The 21,548-nt window shown below is 36.4% G+C and overlaps 1 protein-coding gene across 2 annotated transcripts in view; it reads left to right on the top strand.

Annotated features, from left to right (window-relative positions):
- The window catches only part of LOC149801056 (recQ-mediated genome instability protein 1-like), a 77,689-nt gene that overhangs the window by 12,495 nt on the left and 43,646 nt on the right, over positions 1–21,548 (top strand). For both annotated transcript variants that reach the window (XM_089955091.1, XM_089955090.1), the window contains exons 2-6: positions 174–301; positions 6,117–6,263; positions 12,813–12,923; positions 15,279–15,398; positions 17,388–17,521. In XM_089955091.1, the coding sequence (XP_089811217.1) occupies positions 197–301; positions 6,117–6,263; positions 12,813–12,923; positions 15,279–15,398; positions 17,388–17,521 (617 nt within the window). In that variant the 5' untranslated portion in view covers positions 174–196. The remainder of the gene's footprint in view (positions 1–173; positions 302–6,116; positions 6,264–12,812; positions 12,924–15,278; positions 15,399–17,387; positions 17,522–21,548) is intronic.

Raw genomic sequence — 21,548 nt, 5'->3', positions numbered from 1 at the left:
AATATACCATGTAAATATAAGAATATTCTATGTGAATATAAGAGCGACTCATGGAAATAATGAAGCTGTCATTCTTTGTCACATTCATTGTAGCATGCCATTAGAATAAATATTACCATAGAAAAATTTATAAAATATTCAGTTTTTTTCATGTAATTTTCCTTTCTTTGCAGTTCTGATGTAGAAGGCTTTTAGAATGAACATTCTAGCTTCAGCTCAATCATGGTTGAAATCTCAATGTATATTTGTGCCAGAAGATTGGCTGCAGGCTTGCATTGAGTGGATCCAGGAGGAAAATCAGGTATTTATATGCTCTCATGTTTTGCATTATGTAACTGTGGTAGGGTGTTTGTGTTTCATGAGAATATTTCTCCATCCCAAGCTATGAAAGACATTCAGCATGTCTTTTGGCTTGTTGTTGCAATGAAAGAGCTAAAAGGTCACAAGTAAGCACTAAAAAGTCACAATGTAATGCAAGTTAGATGAGAATTTTAAAATCCTAGCGAAACCTCTGTGTCTGTATATGTTACACAATAAAACCAAATGAATTCCGATACAAGACTGGCAATGAGAATATATGAAAATAATAAAATCTGAAAACCTCATTTAATTAAAAGCATAAATATCTGTCTTAACTAATGTGTATGAATGTTACCATTGATAATAATGTCTCTTTCGGGTCATGATTTTACATCGTTTGTTACCCAATAGAATAGAAACTACACGTTATGAATGCATTGCGTCGCAGATGAATTGAGAAGGATTAATATAGAAAACTTATTAATTAAATGATTATAAATATTACGCTCTTATAATGTTACTGCTCCAGTGGCCTAGTGGTTAGAGCGTCCCTCTTGGATGTGGGAGGTCGTGGATTTGATGCCCGGCCAAGTCATACCAAAGACTTACAAAAATGGCACTAACAGCTGCCTTGCTTGGCGCTTCGCATTAAGAGGTTAGTGTTAGGACTGGTCAGCCTGGTGTCAGGATAATATGACTGGGTGGGACATCATGCTACATGTCTGCAGCATGATGCCCCAGTGCTAGATATCGTTATAAACTGTCACACTGCAGACATCATAGCGATGTGACTGAAAAATTGTTGAAGCTACGTTAAAAATCCAAATCACACACACACACACACTCGCACTCTTACAATGTCCAAAACAGAGAATACAAGAGATTTTAGATGATATTTCACCATTTAAAAGACATGTCCCAAAAAAAGCATGAAAATCTAAATAAATCTCGGTAATGTAAAGATTTGCTGACTTAAAAAGATACAAATAAATTTAGAATGGCGTTATGCTGCTTACAAGACAAAAAGTGCTCTTTTACCTATGCTTTCAGTTCTTTCCTCCCTCCATGGGGTGATTGTTATATACCTAGTCTTTGTGTACAGTATAATCTCTGTGGGGTGATTGTTATATACCTAGTCTTTGTGTACAGTGTAATCTCTGTGGGGTGATTGTTATATACCTAGTCTATGTGTACAGTATAATCTCCATGATTGGGGTAATTGTTATTTACCTAGTCTATGTGTACAGTATAATTTCTGTGGGGTGATTGTTATATACCTAGTCTTTGTATACAGTATAATCTCCATGGGTGATTGTTATATACCTAGTCTATGTGTACAGTATAATCTCCATGGGATGATTGTTATATACCTAGTCTTTGTGTACAGTATAATCTCCGTGGGGTGATTGTTATATACCTAGTCTTTGTATACAGTATAATCTCCGTGGGATGATTGTTATATACCTAGTCTATGTGTACAGTATAATCTCCTTGGTGTGATTGTTATATACCTAGTCTTTGTGTACAGTATAATCTCCGTGAGATGATTGTTATATACCTAGTCTATGTGTACAGTACAATCTCCATGAGATGATTGTTATATACCTAGTCTATGTGTACAGTATAATCTCTGTGGGGTGATTGTTATATACCTAGTCTATGTGTACAGTATAATCTCCTTGGTGTGATTGTTATATACCTAGTCTTTGTGAATAGTATAATCTCCGTGAGATGATTGTTATATACCTAGTCTATGTGTACAGTATAATCGCCGTGGGATGATTGTTATATACCTAGTCTTTGTATACAGTATAATCTCCGTGGGATGATTGTTATATACCTAGTCTATGTGTACAGTATAATCTTGGTGTGATTGTTATATACCTAGTCTTTCTGTGCAGTATAATCTCCGTGAGATGATTGTTATATACCTAGTCTATGTGTACAGTAAAATCTCTGTGGGGTGATTGTTATATACCTAGTCTATGTGTACAGTATAATCTCCATGAGATGATTGTTATATACCTAGTCTTTGTGTACAGCATAATCTCTGTGGGGTGATTGTTATATACCTAGTCTATGTATACAGGATAATCTCCATGGGGTGATTGTTATATACCTAGTCTATGTGTACAGTATAATCTCCTTGGTGTGATTGTTATATACGTAGTCTTTGTGTACAGTATAATTTCCGTGGGGTGATTGTTATATACCTAGTCTTTGTATACAGTATAATCTCCGTGGGATGATTGTTATATACCTAGTCTATGTGTACAGTATAATCTCCTTGGTGTGATTGTTATATACCTAGTCTTTGTGTACAGTACAATCTCCGTGAGATGATTGTTATATACCTAGTCTATGTGTATAGTATAATCTCTTTGGGCTGATTGTTATATACCTAGTCTATGTGTACAGTATAATCTCTGTGGGGTGATTGTTATATACCTAGTCTATATGTACAGTATAATCTCCGTGGGGTGATTGTTATATACCTAGTCTTTGTGTACAGTATAATCTCCATTTGTTTACAAAATGTTTCTTGCAAGAATAAAAGGAACTCTTCAGCTCTGAAGAAAATCTACTAAAAATGCTCCTTTTTATAGGATTATAAAGATTGTTCAATATAAAGTGCAGAATTTGTTGTTTATTCTTTTATACATAAGAACGTTTTGGATCGAGATTAGATTATTCACAGATACACATCGGAGGAATGTGCAGAGGGAATTTGACTGAACACCTGCATGTCACGTCAATTAACCAATCGGAAAGCGTCCTGTGTGATTCGATGTTAGCAATATGGTGTACAGCTTAATGGTGATCCATTGAAAACTGAGACTGGTTGTGTTGACATGATTCTCTCTTACACTTCATTCAGCTCCAACTCAAAAGAGGAAGAACAAAATTCATATGAGCAAGGCGATTTTTCTTCATATGATCATAATATGTATTGTAAAACCCCGCTATAACACAATGGTCAGGGTCCACGAAGTACCACTTGTTGTGTACAGTACATTGAAACCCCGCTATAATGTGATGGTTAGGGTCCACAAAATACCACTGTGCTGTGTCCTGTACAGTGCCATCATGCTATGTACCATATCATGCTATATCCAACCAAGTCATTTAACTCAATAAAAATATTGTATCAGTAAAGGGTGGCGGGGTGCATAACTATGGACTTGAGTAACCAGTTATCATCTTATCCATTTTACACTAGAAATGCTTAAGAGAGTTATTACACATCTAATATTTGAATTTTGGCAGATACCATTCATTGGTACATTCATATACATGTATGTAAATATTGGCAACTTAAATGTAAATAATTACAGTACATGTACTCAGCAGTAAATCACATTGTATCCATAAAAGTAATTTCATTGACATTATGCACAAAGAAGCATACTTTTGATAGATTTCTGAAAGATTCCACTCAAACCACAATACTTAGTTTCTTGCTAATACACTCACACTATATTTTCAGATTTGCTGGACATTTCAAGAAGGGTCAGATTTAAAAACTGACAATAAAATGCATAATTCGTGCAATGGAAGTTTCTAAAACAACTTGTATTTAGGTTTGAAAAATAATTATTAAGGGTCATTACATACAAAGGTATGGGAAAAAGTACATGTCAGTAATTGTCTACAAAATAAAGAGTTGAGAGAATTCAAACATTTAATTCATCAATCTGAAATTCATATAGAGGTCAGGGTATTGACTCCATAATGTTCATGAGTTGAATGATTCAACAGGTGATAATAATTTCCACAACCCATTTTAGGAGTAAACCATTTGATTTAGTGGGTAAATGATCTCCATAAAATCATCTGAGACACAGGAAAAAAAAAAAAAAATGATATTCTTTGAAACTTTTATTTATAACTATGACTAATTTAGGGCAAAATCAGAGAGTAGTATATTTTATAACTAAGGCAATCCCTCCACCACTGCAACTTAAATGGTTCTGTTCCAGTCAGTGTTTTGAAGCTACTGTCTGAAGATGATGAACTACCTATCAGTGTATTGGTGAGTAAATTTGTGCTGTATGGCAATTGTTGTGATCACATTAGTTTTCCACAACAGAATGCCTTCCTTATGATTTATGACAAATATCCAGAGTTCATATAGTTTTAATTGACTTAATCATTTTCTTTTACAAGACTGTTATTGCACAAGAATTTTCTATTTCATTATTTAATAAGAGACTGAGGGGCCCCGAGTGGCCGAGTGGTCTAAAGCACTGTCCATCACGGATCACTGCCATCTCACCTCTGTCTGCGTGGGTTCGAGTCTCGGGCTCGACAAATGTGGATATGTGAGAAAGCTTGCCGGTAGCTTCTCGTGGGTCAGTGGTTCTTTCCGGGGTTTTCCCAGTTCTTCCTCCACCATTAATACTGGCCCCCATGTATAGCCTATCTTGTGCTGAAAAATGGCATTAAACCCTATAACAACAACAACAACAATAAGAGACTGAAGTTGCAAACACATCATTTTACATCCCATCTCTCTCATACCAGTGTGAGATAAAAAGGTGACATCATCATTTTATGTCCCATCTCTTTCATACCAGTATGAGATACAAAGGTGACGTCATCATTTTACATCCTATCTCTCTCATACTAGTGTGAGATAAAAAGGTGACATCAGCATAAGAGAAACATTCCAAATGTGTTCTCCATGTACATTTTAAGTACTTCACAGATCATTTAAAAGCCACTTTTACACAAAGTTTCTTTGTTGCTTGGTAACTTATTGAGTTTATATGCCAGAACATCTGGCATGTCACCCAATGAACAAGCAGTTATTTTTTGTTAGTGGTTATTGTTTTGCCCTGGACTTGAATAAACAGTTACCACCAATCAGAACTGAATGTAACATATTTCACTGCATGACAAAGGAAGTGTAGCCATCAAATTCAGTCCATGTTGACAAGAGATGTGGGTGTGTGTGTTTTGAATTTTTAGCAGTTTTAACAGTCTGAGGCATCTTGCTACAATGTCTGCAATGGGGCAGTTTATAGTGATGTCTAGCACTGGGGCATCATGCCGTAGACGTATAGCATGATGTCCCACCCAGTCACAGTATCCAGGATGATCAGTCCTGACACTAACCTATTCATGCTGAGTGCCAAGCAAGGCAGCTGCTAGTACCATTTTTATGTCATTGGTATCTCTTGACTGTGGCTCTTACCCATGACCTCCTGCATCCATGGCAGATGCTCTAACCACTTAGACCACTGGAGCAGTAATGAGATAGGAAGCAATAGATAAACTTCATGTAAAAGTGGTTATTACATGTCCAGTAGATCAAGGAGTAGTACAAGGAGAGCAAATCAGAAATTTCTTTATATTGACTTTATGTTGATAGATTATGAGTGGCTGAAAATGCTGATGGGATAACATAATTAGCATGGAATAACATGGGATAACATAATTAGCATGGAATAACATGGGATAACATAATTAGCATGGAATTTAGGGGTTTGGGGTCAGATTTCAGAGAACATGACTTAGTCACCTTGTGTAAAGTTTTTGAAGGCGAATGGGTGTTGTCAATAGTTTTTCCTTTTTACTTATAGAAATGAGTTCATGTGCCTGCTATGGCTGTTTCCAATGAATTCAATGAAATGTTTTATAGGGTTAGTATCATTTGGTGTTGATTCTTCACCAACTATACCAATGTGGGTATCAGCATAGAAAAAATATCATATAATCATTCCACCCCATTTGATTGGTTTGTTGGAAGTAATACATTGAGTGTCGATTAGCAGTGGTTAGCCATCAAAATTGCTTTAGTTAATAAATTGCAGGAAAGCCACCTACCCCAGCAGCAGCTCTATAGTCTGGTGTATGAACAATGGCTGCTGTCTGATCTACATGAACTCCAAACGTCCTGTCTGCCAGAGGGGCTCAGTGGAATCGCAAAGTTTCATCTGAAAGGAACATTTGCTCTACAGGTACAGTGAGTGCCCATGTCATACTGATTTTAATATTTGCATTGCACATGTTCATGAATGCAGTTTTTAAAAAAAAATTGGTAGTCACAAATTAGGAGACTTATCGTCCAAATGTATGTACTGTATTTTCAGCATGTTTCAGATCCCATAATTGTTTGGCATAAATGGTATTTAAATGCCTTGTAATTTTCAGGTTTTGTTTGACTATCATTCTTTCAAGAACTTATGTTTTCAGACACAATCTGAATTAGGAAGTATCATTTTCAAGTAAAAGTCTCTGTGCGTTTGCCAGTAATTTACTGCAAAACAGTGTCGGGAAGACTTCAATAGATATGTTAAATCATTGTATATATTTTTCCCCTGTTAAAAAACAATAAATGCAGAATATTTAGGTTGAGAATTTGTTTAACTTTTAAAGTAAAAGACAAGAATTTCTCATTCAGATATGTTCCATGATCACACTAACATTAGGGATATAAGCCAATTACCTCCTGAATCAAGCCTACTAAAAAGATGAAAATTCATGACAAACAAAGCAATAACTCTTGCACATTACCTTGCCTTGCCACCATAAGGTGTCATGAGTTTTTAGCTTAGTTTCCATATTGTGCACTTCATATGGATACCGCCGCATTGTTTCATGCAAATAAGTGAAATATGTTAGCCATCCACTTAAGAATTTGGATTTATTGCATGTAGAAATCATTCCTCAACAGGTTGTGTACATTAGTTTTACTTCTTTTCTTCAAATTTTGGTGAATGTGTCACATTTTAAGGACTTGATCTATTTTGTGCCATGTATGCAACATGAAATTGTTTGACACTCATGGTTTAGCATGACACTATTTATCCTGTTAGTCTTAGTGACATCTCAACATGCTGAGTTGTTAATTTATGTTATTTTTTCATCTTGTGTGTTTTCAGTATAAAATACTGACCAAGTGCATAAAATGTAAGAAATTTAAGGCAAGGTTAGATACAACACAAATCTTGTCTAGTAAGTACAAAATGTACATCATCTCTTCCCAGCAGTGTGTTTGCTTTGTGGCCAGAAGAAGATTGGACTACAGTAGTTCTGCAACAGCATCCAAAGGGAAGGACAAAAGAAACAAGTCTCACAAAGATAACATTGATATCCTAAGCATTCATCCAAAGTCAGCATCTTTTGTTAGCCTTGTCATGATGTTGCTGGGGTCCCCCACCCCCATACACACACAACTAAGTGCAACATTAACAACCTTCAGCTGCAGTTACTTCAGTGGAATTGGTGAATAAAACATTGTGTTTTTGCAACCCAGCCATGCCAGTTGTAAGAGATTGGCATTCCACAGCTGCACCAATGCTGGACATGACATGACCACTGCTGATAGCATAAACAAAGAAGAACAACTACACATGCAGGCAGTTCATCATCATTGCCCAGGATTTCACGTGTACAGAAGGAGGACCGCCCCTCCCCATTCAAGAAGAGGATGAAACAGATGCCTGAACATTTTGATCGATCCATGAAATGGACAGATATTAGCTTTAAGGCAGCAATCAAAAAGTTATACAGGACCTTACCTCCACTGTAATGCCCTCCCCGATCCACAATCAGTCCTTATAAAGTCAAGCCTTTTATGGACTTAGTGATCCATTTTGCAGAATCTTGCAACAATACTGAAAGTTTGCAAAAATTACATGATGTCTTTCAATAAATTACATGTTGTCTCTCAATAAATTACACAGTGTCTTTCAATAAATTACATGGTGTCTTTCAATAAATTACATGGTGTCTCTCAATAAATTTTCCAAGTCTGGTAATGAAGAGCCTTCATTTTGGTTGCCTGCAACTTTCTCACCTAGCTGGCCCTGCAACTTTCTCACCTGGCTGACTCAGATCACATACTGATGTGTAGTAACCAGATATACCTAGCCAAGACAACAACATTTCCACCTTTAGCTACCTGCTTCACTGTGTTATATAGTGGACAAACAAGTGTTGGGAAGAATGTGTCAGTTTCCTCCCTACTTGACATCTTGTCTATGGCAATCTTTCTTCTAGTAGAAAAATCTGGAAGTGACCATTCTTGGGATTTAATAGCCAGTATTACCAAGGTAGTCAGTAGGGTAACTCACAAGATGGTGAACACCCTTAAGCCTCTTGTAATATGAATTTGATTAGAAGAGATGCACTCTGCGTTCTTGTCTCAAACCACATCATTTGATAACCCTGTGCTACCTTTCGTTTGGTTTTCCCCTCACTGGTCAAATTGAGAAGACAAGTGGCACAAGAGTTGCCTTTTCAGTGCAAGCCTCTATCTCTGTGTGACTCTGTCAGGGAATGTACTAGAAAAGGGATGATTGACATTAGATATTGCAGGGATGATTCTCAGCAATGGCAGAAGTGATCAAATGAATTAAAGGCAGCCATATGCCCCAAACTTTAATAATCAGGTAGAGTGATGGGGTTGGGGAGAGGGAAAACAAAGTTTCTCTGACTTTCAGACTGCATACCAACTGTTATTTGCCATTCCTCCAGCCCACTGGCGAACACTCTGTGGATGCCAGACTCCTTTTTTTTCCAGACTTGAATCATCCTGTTCCTTGAAAATGATTGGGCAACCCTCCTGTGGCCACAACAGTTGTGGTTCAAGGGGGCGCTCACCAGTTAATATGTACTTTTGAGAGAGTGACGTATATAAGGTGAAGTAGTTCGCATTTAAAATATGCACAATGGAAAGAATGTTGGCATACCTCTATGCTACAATAATGTAAAGTGGATGATATTTCTTTGGATATTGTACTTTTGGAAATTTTACATAATTTAAGCACACTGCTAACTAAAATGACCACTCCCTTGTGTTAAAAAATCAGCCTGAATTAGTCTAAAGTACACTATACATAGCAGCTATTAAAATAGGGAAAATGAATTTTGCCAGACTAGATAACACCAGCTTCTGAAAGTCCAACAAATGAATTACCAAATATATAAAATGTAAAAAAAAATTATCGGCTCTTTTTTATACAATTTACCTCTGAAGTTCAGGAAGTGAAAATGACCAAGTAGAGCTAGCACTTTTTTGAACGGTGCACATCTGAAGTAAAGCCAAGCTGTATACTCTATAACCCATAGTACACCCATCAATCATACACCAAAATAAAGTGAATTATACCTAAGATATACAAGGTCTTTTTTAAATAGCCAGTATAACTAGTGAGGAAAGCTGGGGAAATTCTTTTTCTTTAAAATCCTAACCCTATGCATAACGCGAAACTGTGGAGCGCCACCTAAGCCTGTTGGTAGATGAGCCCAGAAGGCCTGTCAGCCTGTTGGTAGATGAGCCCAGAAGGCCTGTCAGCCTGTTGGTAGATGAGCCCAGAAGGCCTGTCAGCCTGTTGGTAGATGAGCCCAGAAGGCCTGTCAGCCTGTTGGTAGATGAGCCCAGAAGGTTACTTCCAAGGAGAGTCCTGCTGTCCCTCTTTACCTGCAGTTACAGACATTCTTCTCTTTCTTTTTGAGGAAAAATAATTTTCTGTATCTACCATTAAGTGCTATAGGGCAGCCATTTCTGATTTTATCACCTGTTTTGAGCTTAAGTGACTGGTATCTCATTCATTAATGTCTAGATTGAACCTTTGAGCAAAGCTTCTTTTGAGAACCATAACCCAGAAACAGTTTTCCTGCTGAGTGAGAAGGGGTAAAAACCATGCCTTGTCTGTGGAAAAGTGTTGTTTTATTTCACTGTTAGCTAAGATTCAATTTCTCTTCTTCACCATGCCAGGTTTCTAATTTAAGAATTAGCTACCTTCAGTAGCCCCTGTTCGTTTTGAGCGACCGAGTCTCAGTTGTATCTGTGCATGGGATGGTCAAGATAGGCTTCTTTGCCCAGTTGTCACATTAAGATTTTATTTGGCTTCCTCAAAAGTAGAAGATAAGCTCAGAATCATCTCTTTCCCTCTCAAGGGTTTGTCTGATATTTTGTGGGAACCATTTCCAGTTGGACTGTTGTCACTATCAAAAAACTTATCAGTCAGTCAGTGAAAGGGCTCTTTCTTTCATGGGAATTAAAACCAATAAGGTTAGACTGTTGCTGCATCTTGGCCCAACTTGAATCCTATTTGGATGACATCACTTTTAATCCTTTTACCTTTGGCATACAAGAGCAATTGCATTTACATGTTAGGTCCATGTTATACATGTTGTCCATGTTATACATGTTGTCCATGCCATCCACTAGCATTAAGTAACAACAATGCTACAGCAAGGGCATTTCTCTTATGCCAGTTTTTCTTTTTGAGGCCATTAACTTCCCATCAGACTGGTAAATTCAGCAAAACAGTAGTATTGTGAAATTGTATTACTGCTATTAAAATGAAGTTTTGTGGGGTTAAACTAATTTTAATTACTGAATTCCTACTATTGTAAAGATTCCCTCCTGCATTCTTGCTCTGATGTTCTGAGTCTTGGTCCGAGGAAGATATTGCATATGTTGGCTATGACTAAGGGATAAGACCATGATTGTGTTCTTTTTAGTTCCCTGTTGGAGGAGTAAATATTTAGCATGAACTGGTGAAAGGAAATGCAGCAGTAGCAGGTATATATTGCATAATTATAATTAGTTTTACCTTCTTAAAACAACAATAACATTTGAATGAACTTTTATGGCAGATTTGACAGTGTTTACAGTGCATTTGGGTGGGGATGGGTAGGGCAATGGCATTTTGTGACCTCTGCAAGATCTGAATTATGGTTGGAAGAGTTTGGAACAGCACCTACAAAAGAAGCTGCATATGGAAAAATTGATGCTCAGAAGACATATGGAAAAAGTGAAATTAATTACTATAAGAAGAACGATTTCTTGCATGAGAGAACAGATGTAGTCCTCTGTCAGAATATGTACACTGCATGTTGCCAATAAAAGCACCAAATTGAAATAAAATGAATCTCAATGGGAAGGAAAATAAATGATTACACATTGAGTAAAAAAAGTCAGTGGTGACAAAAAGGAAGGCTAAAGAAATCTTTGCCAAAGCCATAAAAAGAGCTCAACTGGCAAATCAACAGGTTGTGTCCATTGGAGAAAAAGACAAGTGAATGTTTGGGATTATTTGTATATAGTTGAAGAAATTGTTTGAAAAGGAAAAGTGGAAACTTTTGTCAAATGTAGACAGTCATGAAAATGATGAAACACTTTTGCTGAGATATAATATTTTCTGTTGTCTTTGAAAAACTAATTTTTTGCCAGTCTGTCATTTTGATAAAAAAAATTAAAATCATTACATCTTTCCCTCAATAACTATCGCACAATGGGGTCCAAAAACATAGACTGCACTGCAAGTGAGGGACTTCTGAAAAATGAAGAAGGTGGCACCATCCCAAATAGGCATTGAGAATACCTTGCAAAAGGGCAGCATTGGTGTTTAATGGCTGAATATTCATTTTATAATTGTATTGAGTATAATTGTCAATAAACATCTTTCTGTAATGAAATGTTTGCATTTTGATATAAATTACCTTGATTTGCAAAATAACCTGTCTCTTTTAGATCTGAAAACAACTTCAAGATGTTTCTTAATATATGTTTCATTTACCTGCAAAACTTTGTGTTTTACATCACTGCTTTTTGCACAAGAAAACAAGCTTTTTTGTACAACAAAACAAGAATCCTTTTGTTCAAAACATAGAGACATTTGTTCATGACACATTTATCAACATCGAAACTAGATTTTTTTAAAATCATTTTATTACTGAAATATTGAACCTGTGATTTAAACTGAAAATAATATTGAAACTTTTAGCATATCTCTGAGTTCAATACAAACTTTTGAACTCATTCTCCATAATGAATTACATCTGTCAAACAAAGCTTTGAATTCACTTGGTGTCTTTGATCACATTTATGAATGACCCGGATAATTTTAGGTAGTTTAATTGTTACTTACACAATGCTATTTATAACAGTGTTTGTGCATTCAGTTGACTTGATACAACATTATGACCGCTAGCTTTCATTTGGCAAGGATTTGCATGCCTTTTTACTTTTGTATTCCACCCTTTTCATATAATTTCATACAAAAACCATAATTTGATAATAAAAACCAGATCTGCTTTTAATTAAGCGTGACAATGCAACAACAAAAAATAAGACATCAAAACAAAGTTAATTTGGTTCCCATAGAAATGCTGACAGACATAGCTGTGATGCTAGATTTAAATTTTTCATGTTTGAACACAAGACGGCTTATCACATTTTTGCTGATTACACTAAAACTGAATTAAAATATACAACTAAAACACAAATTTTCTTTGACAAAAATTATTGCTTTTTATTTATTCAGGTGTTGCTACTTGTAGACATTAGTGACATTTTCACTGATTTTATCAAATATTGTTATTTACAGTGCACTGAGAAATAGTATTTTTTATAAAGAAAATGTAACCAAATATAGCTTTTCCTATTTTAAGTTGATAATTTTGTGATGTTCGTTCAAATTTCTTTGAGTTATTGAGGGAGTGGTGTACTTAATGCACTTTCTTGTACAGGTATATCTCATTCATTGTTTCAGATTGATTCTGTTGTGGATGTCAGCAAGTCTTTCTATTCCCAGCTTCAAGATGTGAAAGGAACATTCAATACAAATTCTTTAGTCTCTGCTGATGAACCAACACAAAAGCCAGTAATTAGTACATGAATTTTTCTTTTTGCTTCATTGATTTCACAGATCTAGCTTTAGATCTGATACTTTGAGTGAGTGGGTTCAAAAACCAGATTAGATCTGATACCTTAATTGGGTTCAAAGACCTTATTCCTTGAGGGGATTCAAAGACCATATTAGTTCTGATACTTGAGTGGGTTCAAAGACCAGATTAGACCTGATTTCTTGAATGGGTTTAAAGACCAGATTAGACCTGATTCATATAGTAGGTTCAAAGACCAGATGAGACCTGATTCCTTGAGTGGGTTCAAAGACCAGATTAGACCCAATTCCTTGAGTGGGTTCAAAAACCAGATTAGATCTGATTCCTTTAGTAGTTTCAAAGACCAGATTAAATTTGATACCTTGAGTAGGTTCAAAGACCAGTTTAGTTCTGATACATTGAGTAGGTTCAAAGACCAGATTAGATCTGACACCTTGAGTGGGTTCAAAGACCAGATTAGATCTGACATCTTGAGTGGGTTCAAATACCAGATTAGACCCAATTCCTTGAGTGGGTTCAAAGACCAGATTAGATCTGATTCCTTGAGTGGGTTCAAAGACCAGATTAGATCTGATACAGTACCTTGAGTAGGTTCAAAGACCAGATTAGACCTGGTATGGTACCTTGAGTGGGTTCAAAGACCAGATTAGACCTGGTACAGTACCTTGAGTGGGTTCAAAAACCAGATTAGATCTGATTCCTTGAGTAGGTTCAAACACCAGATTAGACCTGATTCCTTGAGTGGGTTCAAAGACCAGATATATCTGATTTCTTTAGTGCATTCAAAGATCAGATTAGACCAGATTCCTTGAGTGGGTTCAAAGACTAGATTAGATCTGATACCTTGAGTAGCTTCATAGACCAGATTAGATCTGATACCTTGAGTGGGTTGAAAGACCATATTATATCTGATTCCTTGAGTGGGTTCAAAGACCAGATCAGACCTCATAACTTGAGTAGGTTCAAAGACCAGATTAGACCTGATACCTTGAGTGGGTTCAAAGACTGGATTAGAACTGATAACTTGAATTGATCCAAAGACCTGATTAGACCTGATACGTTGAATGGGTTGTTCAAAGACCAGTTGTTGTTGTTGTTGTGGGGTTTAACGCCATTTTTCAGCACACGATGGGCTATACATGGCGGCCAGTATTAATGGTGGAGGAAGAACCCGGGAAAACCCCAGAAAGAACCACCGACCCACAAGAAGCTACTGGCAAGCTTTTTCACATACCCACATTGGCTGAATCTTAGACTTGAACCACTGCAGACAGAAGTGAGATGGCAGTGATCTGTAACGAAGAGCGCTTTAGACCACTTGGCCACTTGGGGCCCCAGTTCAAAGACCAGATTAGACCTGATACCTTGAGTGAGTTCAAAGACCTGATTGGACCTGTTACCTTGAGTAGGTTCAAAGACTGAATTAAACCTGCTACCTTGAGTGGGTTCAATGATCTGATTGGACCTAATACCTTGAGTGGGTTCAATGACCTCATTAGGTTCTGGTTACAATGGCCTTATATTTAGAATTTATCCATATATTTTTACTTTGACTTTTTTGGAGAGATAACCTTGTTAACCTATGTAAGAAAATATTACATGGGGTAGACAAAATGAAATTTGATATGCATATCTGGAGATGATCAGATTCAAATTTCAGGCCATTATTGCATTTGTTTTCACTTGTTTATAGATTTGAATTTTCAGACATGAATAAAGAAACAAAATTTGTATTAATGTCTGCAGTAAATGGCCCGTTAGATTTCCATGCCATTTTTGCAGTTGTTCCATTGATTGAAGATTTTTTGAATTTCTAGACTTTTGATACTTGGATTTCAGCAGCGTTTTGCAAACATAAATCTATTATATTTTGCTGTTTGGTCTAAGATTTCAGTCACCAGGTCCCTGTTTTGGATGAATATCAGACTTCTTGTCAAAGAAAAAGCTATCTGTATGGTACTTAAATTGACTGAACTGTTTTGATCCTACAAGAGAAAGACTAAAGTCTGAACCAGAAAAGTCAGAACATTCTTCCTAACCTAATATCATTTCATTTTATGTTATCTTACTGGATTTTTTCTTTCCTTCTACAAGAGCACTAGGGTCACAGAATGATATTGTCATGGTGGTGGTGAGTAACACGTGTATTGTGTTTGCAAAACATATCTCTTCTTGTAATGAATTTCATATTGTATTATCAAATATTTGATGAAGTTAAGATAAACACCAGACTCTAGAGCAAAAAGTAAGAAACACAAATAAGTCCAAGAAATATATATCCCTAAAATATTCCATTATCTGTTGAAAACATTAAATGATTGATTTTTTCATAGTGGGAACCAAAGCCAAGCCAGATGCTGAAGCTGAAGTTAACAGATGGGTCACAGACCGTACAGGGAATGGAATATCAGCCCCTAAAGCAGCTGAGTAAAAACATCAGGCCAGGAACAAAGGTTTAGTTTTGATAAAATTTAGTCTTTGGAACAGATTGCATGATACAGACTTTGTATGTGAACTGTCTTGTATCTTGGGTTGATGAGTATATTTGGCACTTGCTACACCGAAACTTCGAGTACACCCCATACATCAGACAATTAAAATGTAATAACCGTTTTATGTTATATTTTAATTTATATTTAGCAGCAATTACCATCTAGACATTTTAAGGACAATTACGGATGTTTAAGCTGCTGTTTTTATTTTATACTCGTTTTCACCAATGATTTAATTTGTGGCATGAATGAATATATCTGGCAAGATGGATGATGTTATAATTTTATATTCTGCATCCTTCTTGAGTACATGCTCCACTTGTCAACAACGTATATGATAAAATATTGTTCAGTTATTTCCTGTGTTATGTTTATGGGACATGGCGAGTATCGATAATAATGTTCATCAGATGCTTTCATTGCTGGGATTTGTTCTATTTCATCTAGCTTTATCATGTCCAAGTTCTTTTTTCATTTTTAAATTTGAAATCCTTCATGCAGCAGAAAGTAAAATTGGTGGAAAAAATAGGTGTTGCTTTTCTTTGAGACAATGATAGCATTGGCTGTAATATTTACATTAGTATGATCAGCGTTGACAAATAGTGTTAAAGTTTCAGACCATGGCATAAAGTGAATGCAGATCATCACTCATATAAGGTGGATGCAGCATTTTCCAAAATTCTTCTTCACTTTATTTATTTATATACTGATACTGACTTTTTGCCTGAATAGATTTGATGTTGTTGTGTTCACTTGGCTAAATGATATGCTGATCTGAATAGTTTAAAAGTTATGCTGATCTGAATAGTTTACAAGGTATTCTGATCTGAATAGTTTAAATGTTTTATGGTGGGTATTGAAATTAGAAACCCCTTGGAATATACAGTTTTCATTATCTGGGTCTAGCTATAGTCTAGCTGTGGTCTAGCTGTGGTCTAGCTGGGTCTAGCTATGGTCTAGCTGTGGTCTAGCTATGGTCTAGCTATGGTCAAGCTGGGTCTAGCTGTGGTCTAGCTGGGTCTAGCTATGGTCTAGCTATGGTCTAGCTGTGGTCTAGCTATGGTCTAGCTATGGTCAAGCTGGGTCTAGCTATGGTCTAGCTGTGGTCTAGCTGTGGTCTAGCTGGGTCTAGCTATGGTCAAGCTGGGTCTAGCTATGGTCTAGCTGTGGTCTAGTTATGGTCTAGCTGTGGTCTAGTTATGGTCTAGCTGTGGTCTAGCTATGGTCAAGCTGGGTCTAGCTATGGTCTAGCTGTGGTCTAGCTATGGTCTAGCTGTGGTCTAGCTGTGGTCTAGCTGTGTTCTAGCTGGGTCTAGCTGGGTCTAGCTATGGTCTAGCTGTGGTCTAGCTGTGGTCTAGCTATGGTCAAGCTGGGTCTAGCTATGGTCTGGCTGTGGTCTAGCTGGGTCTAGCTATGGAACTGAGGTGGCATATGTGGACAATTTATCTCCAAACTTTGAAAAGCATCAGGATATTATGATAACCCGTCTTTTCATCAGTCTGCCCATGACCACATCTAAACCATTTTATGGAAATTCATGAAATGTTATTATTATGTTGTCCTTATAGTGACCATATGGCTAAAGGATGTCCTAATATAAACTTGGGACATGTATTGTCCTATGAGTCTGTTCGGATTGTCAAAAAAAACAACCTCAAAACCTTCTCTTTAGATTTTTTTTTCTTCATACATTTGCTGCAACAGTTTTTGTTTTTGAATCTTTATTTGATTCATATTACAGAAAATGTCTTTATGCCAGTAGAACTTGTGGTTTAAAGTTCATGCGTTTATGCCAGGAACAACAGTTAATGAGTGAAAGAACATGTTTTCAGGGTGCATATGAGAGACAACATCAAATAAGACACTTGCTTGCAAAGTACAGAATTGCCCTGTTCCTTTGACTGACCATTATAGAAAAATTACATTTTATATGTAATGTTTTATTTTAGGTAATTGTTCAGGGAGATGTGCCTTGTCGACACGGAGTGCTAATGCTGAGGGAACACAATATTAGGGTACTTGGAGGGGAGGTTGACACACAGATAGAGGCCAACACACCTGTCAGTATTCTGGAACAGGCCATGTAAGTGCTACCTGGGATATATTAATAAAAGATAACATTTGACACAGAAATAGTAGACAGTATGTGAAAGTTGGTAAGTTTGGAGAATGTCTAGAAGGAACATTGAAAAATGTTTGCGATTACAGCATTCTTCATTATACAGTGCCCCAGCAATATGAAAACATTCACTGCTGTAAGAACTCTTAAGGCTTGACTACATTCATTTTCAGTTTTCTACCAATTACTCTTAAGGCTTGACTACAATCATCTTCAGTTTTCTACCAATTACTCTTAAGGCTTGACTACAATCATCTTCAGTTTTCTACCAATTACTCTTAAGGCTTGACTACAATCATCTTCAGTTTTCTACCAATTACTCTTAAGGCTTGACTACAATCATCTTCAGTTTTCTACCAATTACTCTTAAGGCTTGACTTCATTCATCTTCAGTTACCAATTACTCTTAAGGCTTGACTACAATCATCTTCAGTTTTCTACCAATTACTCTTAAGGCTTGACTTCATTCATCTTCAGTTTTCTACCAATTACTCTTAAGGCTTGACTACAATCATCTTCAGTTTTCTACCAATTACTCTTAAGGCTTGACTACAATCATCTTCAGTTTTCTACCAATTACTCTTAAGGCTTGAGTACATTCATCTTCAGTTTTCTACAAATTACTCTTAAGGCTTGACTACATTCATCTTCAGTTTTCTACCAATTACTCTTAAGGCTTGACTACAATCATCTTCAGTTTTCTACCAATTACTCTTAAGGCTTGACTACAATCATCTTCAGTTTTCTACCAATTACTCTTAAGGCTTGACTTCATTCATCTTCAGTTTTCTACCAATTACTCTTAAGGCTTGAGTACAATCATCTTCAGTTTTCTACCAATTACTCTTAAGGCTTGACTTAATTCATCTTCAGTTTTCTACCAATTACTCTTAAGGCTTGACTACATTCATCTTCAGTTTTCTACCAATTACTCTTAAGGCTTGAGTACAATCATCTTCAGTTTTCTACCAATTACTCTTAAGGCTTGACTTAATTCATCTTCAGTTTTCTACCAATTACTCTTAAGGCTTGACTACATTCATTTTCAGTTTTCTACCAATTACTCTTAAGGCTTGACTTCATTCATCTTCAGTTTTCTACCAATTACTCTTGGGGCCCCGAGTGGCCGAGTGGTCTAAAGCGCTCACCGTTCCGGATCACTGCCATCTCACCTCTGTCTGCGTGTGTTCGAGTCCAAGGCTCGGCTAGCGTGGGTACGTGGGAAAGCCTGCCAGTAGCTTCTCGTGTGTCGGTGGTTCTTCCCTGGGTTTTCCAGGGTTCTTCCTCCACCAGTTATACTGGCCGCCATGTATAGCCTATCTTGTGCTGAAAAATGGCGTTAAACCCTAGAACAACAACAACAACAACAACCACCAATTACTCTTAAATGTTTATTCTGAAATAATCTTTGAATTGACTTTTTTTTAAATCGTTGAATTTGTTTTTTAAATAATCTTAAAATTGACTTATTAAATAATCTTTGAATTGACTTTTTTTTAAAATCGTTGAATTCGTTTTTTAAATAATCTTTGAACTGACTTATTAAATAATCTCTGTATTGACTTTTTAAAATTAATAAATATTGTGTATAGTTTGAAATTCCAGTCTTTGCAGAATCCCTAGTTTTTCGTACTTCCTCCTACCTTTTTTAGTAAACTACTTTCCTTTCTTTTTTCCAAAAATGGTCCTACCATGTCTACAGTTTTTCAATTTTTTGTTGAAAATCAATTTCACACTGCATCAATGGCCATAGCAGAATGAATTTGAGTATGGTTTCTGTGATGTGGAGCAGGTTTTTAAAGGTGTATATGCCTGTTTTGGTCACTAACCGTATATTTAACATTATATGACTTAAATTTTATACATTGTAATTAATTAAAACCTGATAGGATTGCCTAGGTTGCATTTTTATAATTACAAATAGATAACAATATTTAATGAGCTGCCACAAAAAAAAGTGATTTAAATTTTTGTTTTATTTCTAAAACCACTATAAACATGTCAAAGTCCAAAACATTTTAATGATAGTTTGAATCAAACCCAGTAAATGTACATGAGAACACATGTGCAGATATCTTCACACTATAATGGTCATCTATTCAAACTGTAGGGGTCATAATATTACCTTTTTAGGTACCTCAGCTTTTCAGCTACATGTCCAAGGTGAAACTTCAAAGCTGAATTTAAATCGTTTAGACCTTTATCAAATTTTGGTGGCATTATGGAAACCCCCAAAATTAAATTGCTTATTATAGTGGCAGTTGATCAAATATTTATGCTTATATGCAATTATTAATATGTAACTTCTTCTGCACTCATCTGGGGTATCATGGCCAAAATGCCTTTTGTTGAGGGGTACATATAGCAAGAATTTGTGCACAGTTCCAAATTGTTCCAGATAGCTTATTGTAGCTTTATATAACAAGTGTATTCTTTGTTCCATCTGTGAACACATGATGTAAATTGGAATTTTCAGGGGTTTTTGGGGGGAGGGGGGTGTATGTTCAGTCCATGGTTCAATTTTACACATCTGTCCTAAAATCATTTCCCACTTAAAGAATGCACTGTGTAGGAGATGTACACAAAATGAAATATTTAGTCAAACCCACAGTCACCTCTTCATAGGGCTATTTTTATGATATCATGCTTCCACATCGTTGGTCATTTTGATGCATGACTGATGGCAGAAAAACATGGAAATAAGAGTCTATTCTTAGACGTATGATTACTATATCCATGCTAATTTCTCAACATAATACCAAGAGGGAGAAGAAGAAGAAAAAAAAATGAGTATTCTAAGGGAAGTAACTCTTACGGGTTAACTCCCCTTGCTGCCTACAGGCTGACTCCCATTATACCTGGTTTAACCCAGTTTTTACTTTAGCTATCCATGCTGTAAAATATCCTCCAGACAATCCAGTTAAATTCTTTAACTTCTGTAATGGGACTTAAATCATCCATGATTCTTTTTCATTGGTACAGTAAGTCGGAATGTTTTATTTGGTGCAGACAACAGACTTTAGAATTCTGAAAATTTATTCATATTTTCGCACCGATTATAATGTTCATTATTGTTACATATGATTTTGATGGCAACAGTCAGTTTCACCAGATAAATATTTGGGTACTGCACTATCAACTATTAAACTTTTTAAGTTGTTTAGATAATGCAGTTCACCTTATTTTATTATATATATATTTGTTGTATGCATTCGTTTGTTCCTCTTTATTACAGAGATGCCGAGTGGTTTAAAGTGCTCACCGTTCCGGATCACTGCCATCTCACCTCTGTCTGCGTGGGTTCAAGTCAAAGGCTCTGCTAGCGTGGGTACGTGGGAAAGCCTGCCAGTAGCTTCTCATGGGTCGGTGGTTCTTCCCTGGATTTTCCAGGGTTCTTCCTCCACCAGTTATACTGGCCACCATGTATAGCCTATCTTGTGCTGAACAATGGTGTTAAACCCTACAACAACAGCAACAAATTACAGAGATAACAGCCATGTGCAAGAAGTATAAATGATTTAAGGTTGTCATAGATGGATATGATATGTATATATGCATACAACTGTGGTCAAACATTTTGAAATAGCTGCTTAAAGGCTGCAAAATGAGCAAGCTCCAGTACATCGTACCATGCACCTTGTGTCCAAGATTCTTCATTAGTCTAGTGGGGGTGTTTAAATACCCTTTCACCCCTCTTGTTGATGCAGAAACAGCACCAGAACATACTGTATTCATGTGTACAGTAGAGTCGTTGATTAGTCACAAAGGTGATGTCGGTATGCCCTATACAGCCCCCATGAAGCATCGGAATAGTGACACAACATACTGTATCTGTGAATACATTAGAATTGTTGATTAGTCTCTTTGGTGATGCCCTTTCCACTGCCGTGCAGATGCAAAACAGAACATACTGTATCAGTGTATGCAGCAGAAGGCACAGGTAATTTCAATCAGACCTAGGAATCAGATAAGATCATTAGGAGTCCAGAGT

This window comes from Sinohyriopsis cumingii, chromosome 4 (genome assembly GCF_028554795.1).
Source record: "Sinohyriopsis cumingii isolate HCF-2022 chromosome 4, ASM2855479v2, whole genome shotgun sequence".
In the NCBI taxonomy this organism is placed as follows: domain Eukaryota; kingdom Metazoa; phylum Mollusca; class Bivalvia; order Unionida; family Unionidae; genus Sinohyriopsis; species Sinohyriopsis cumingii.
The sequence above is the reverse complement of the archived record's forward strand: the minus strand, read 5'-3'. Positions and strand labels throughout refer to the sequence as shown.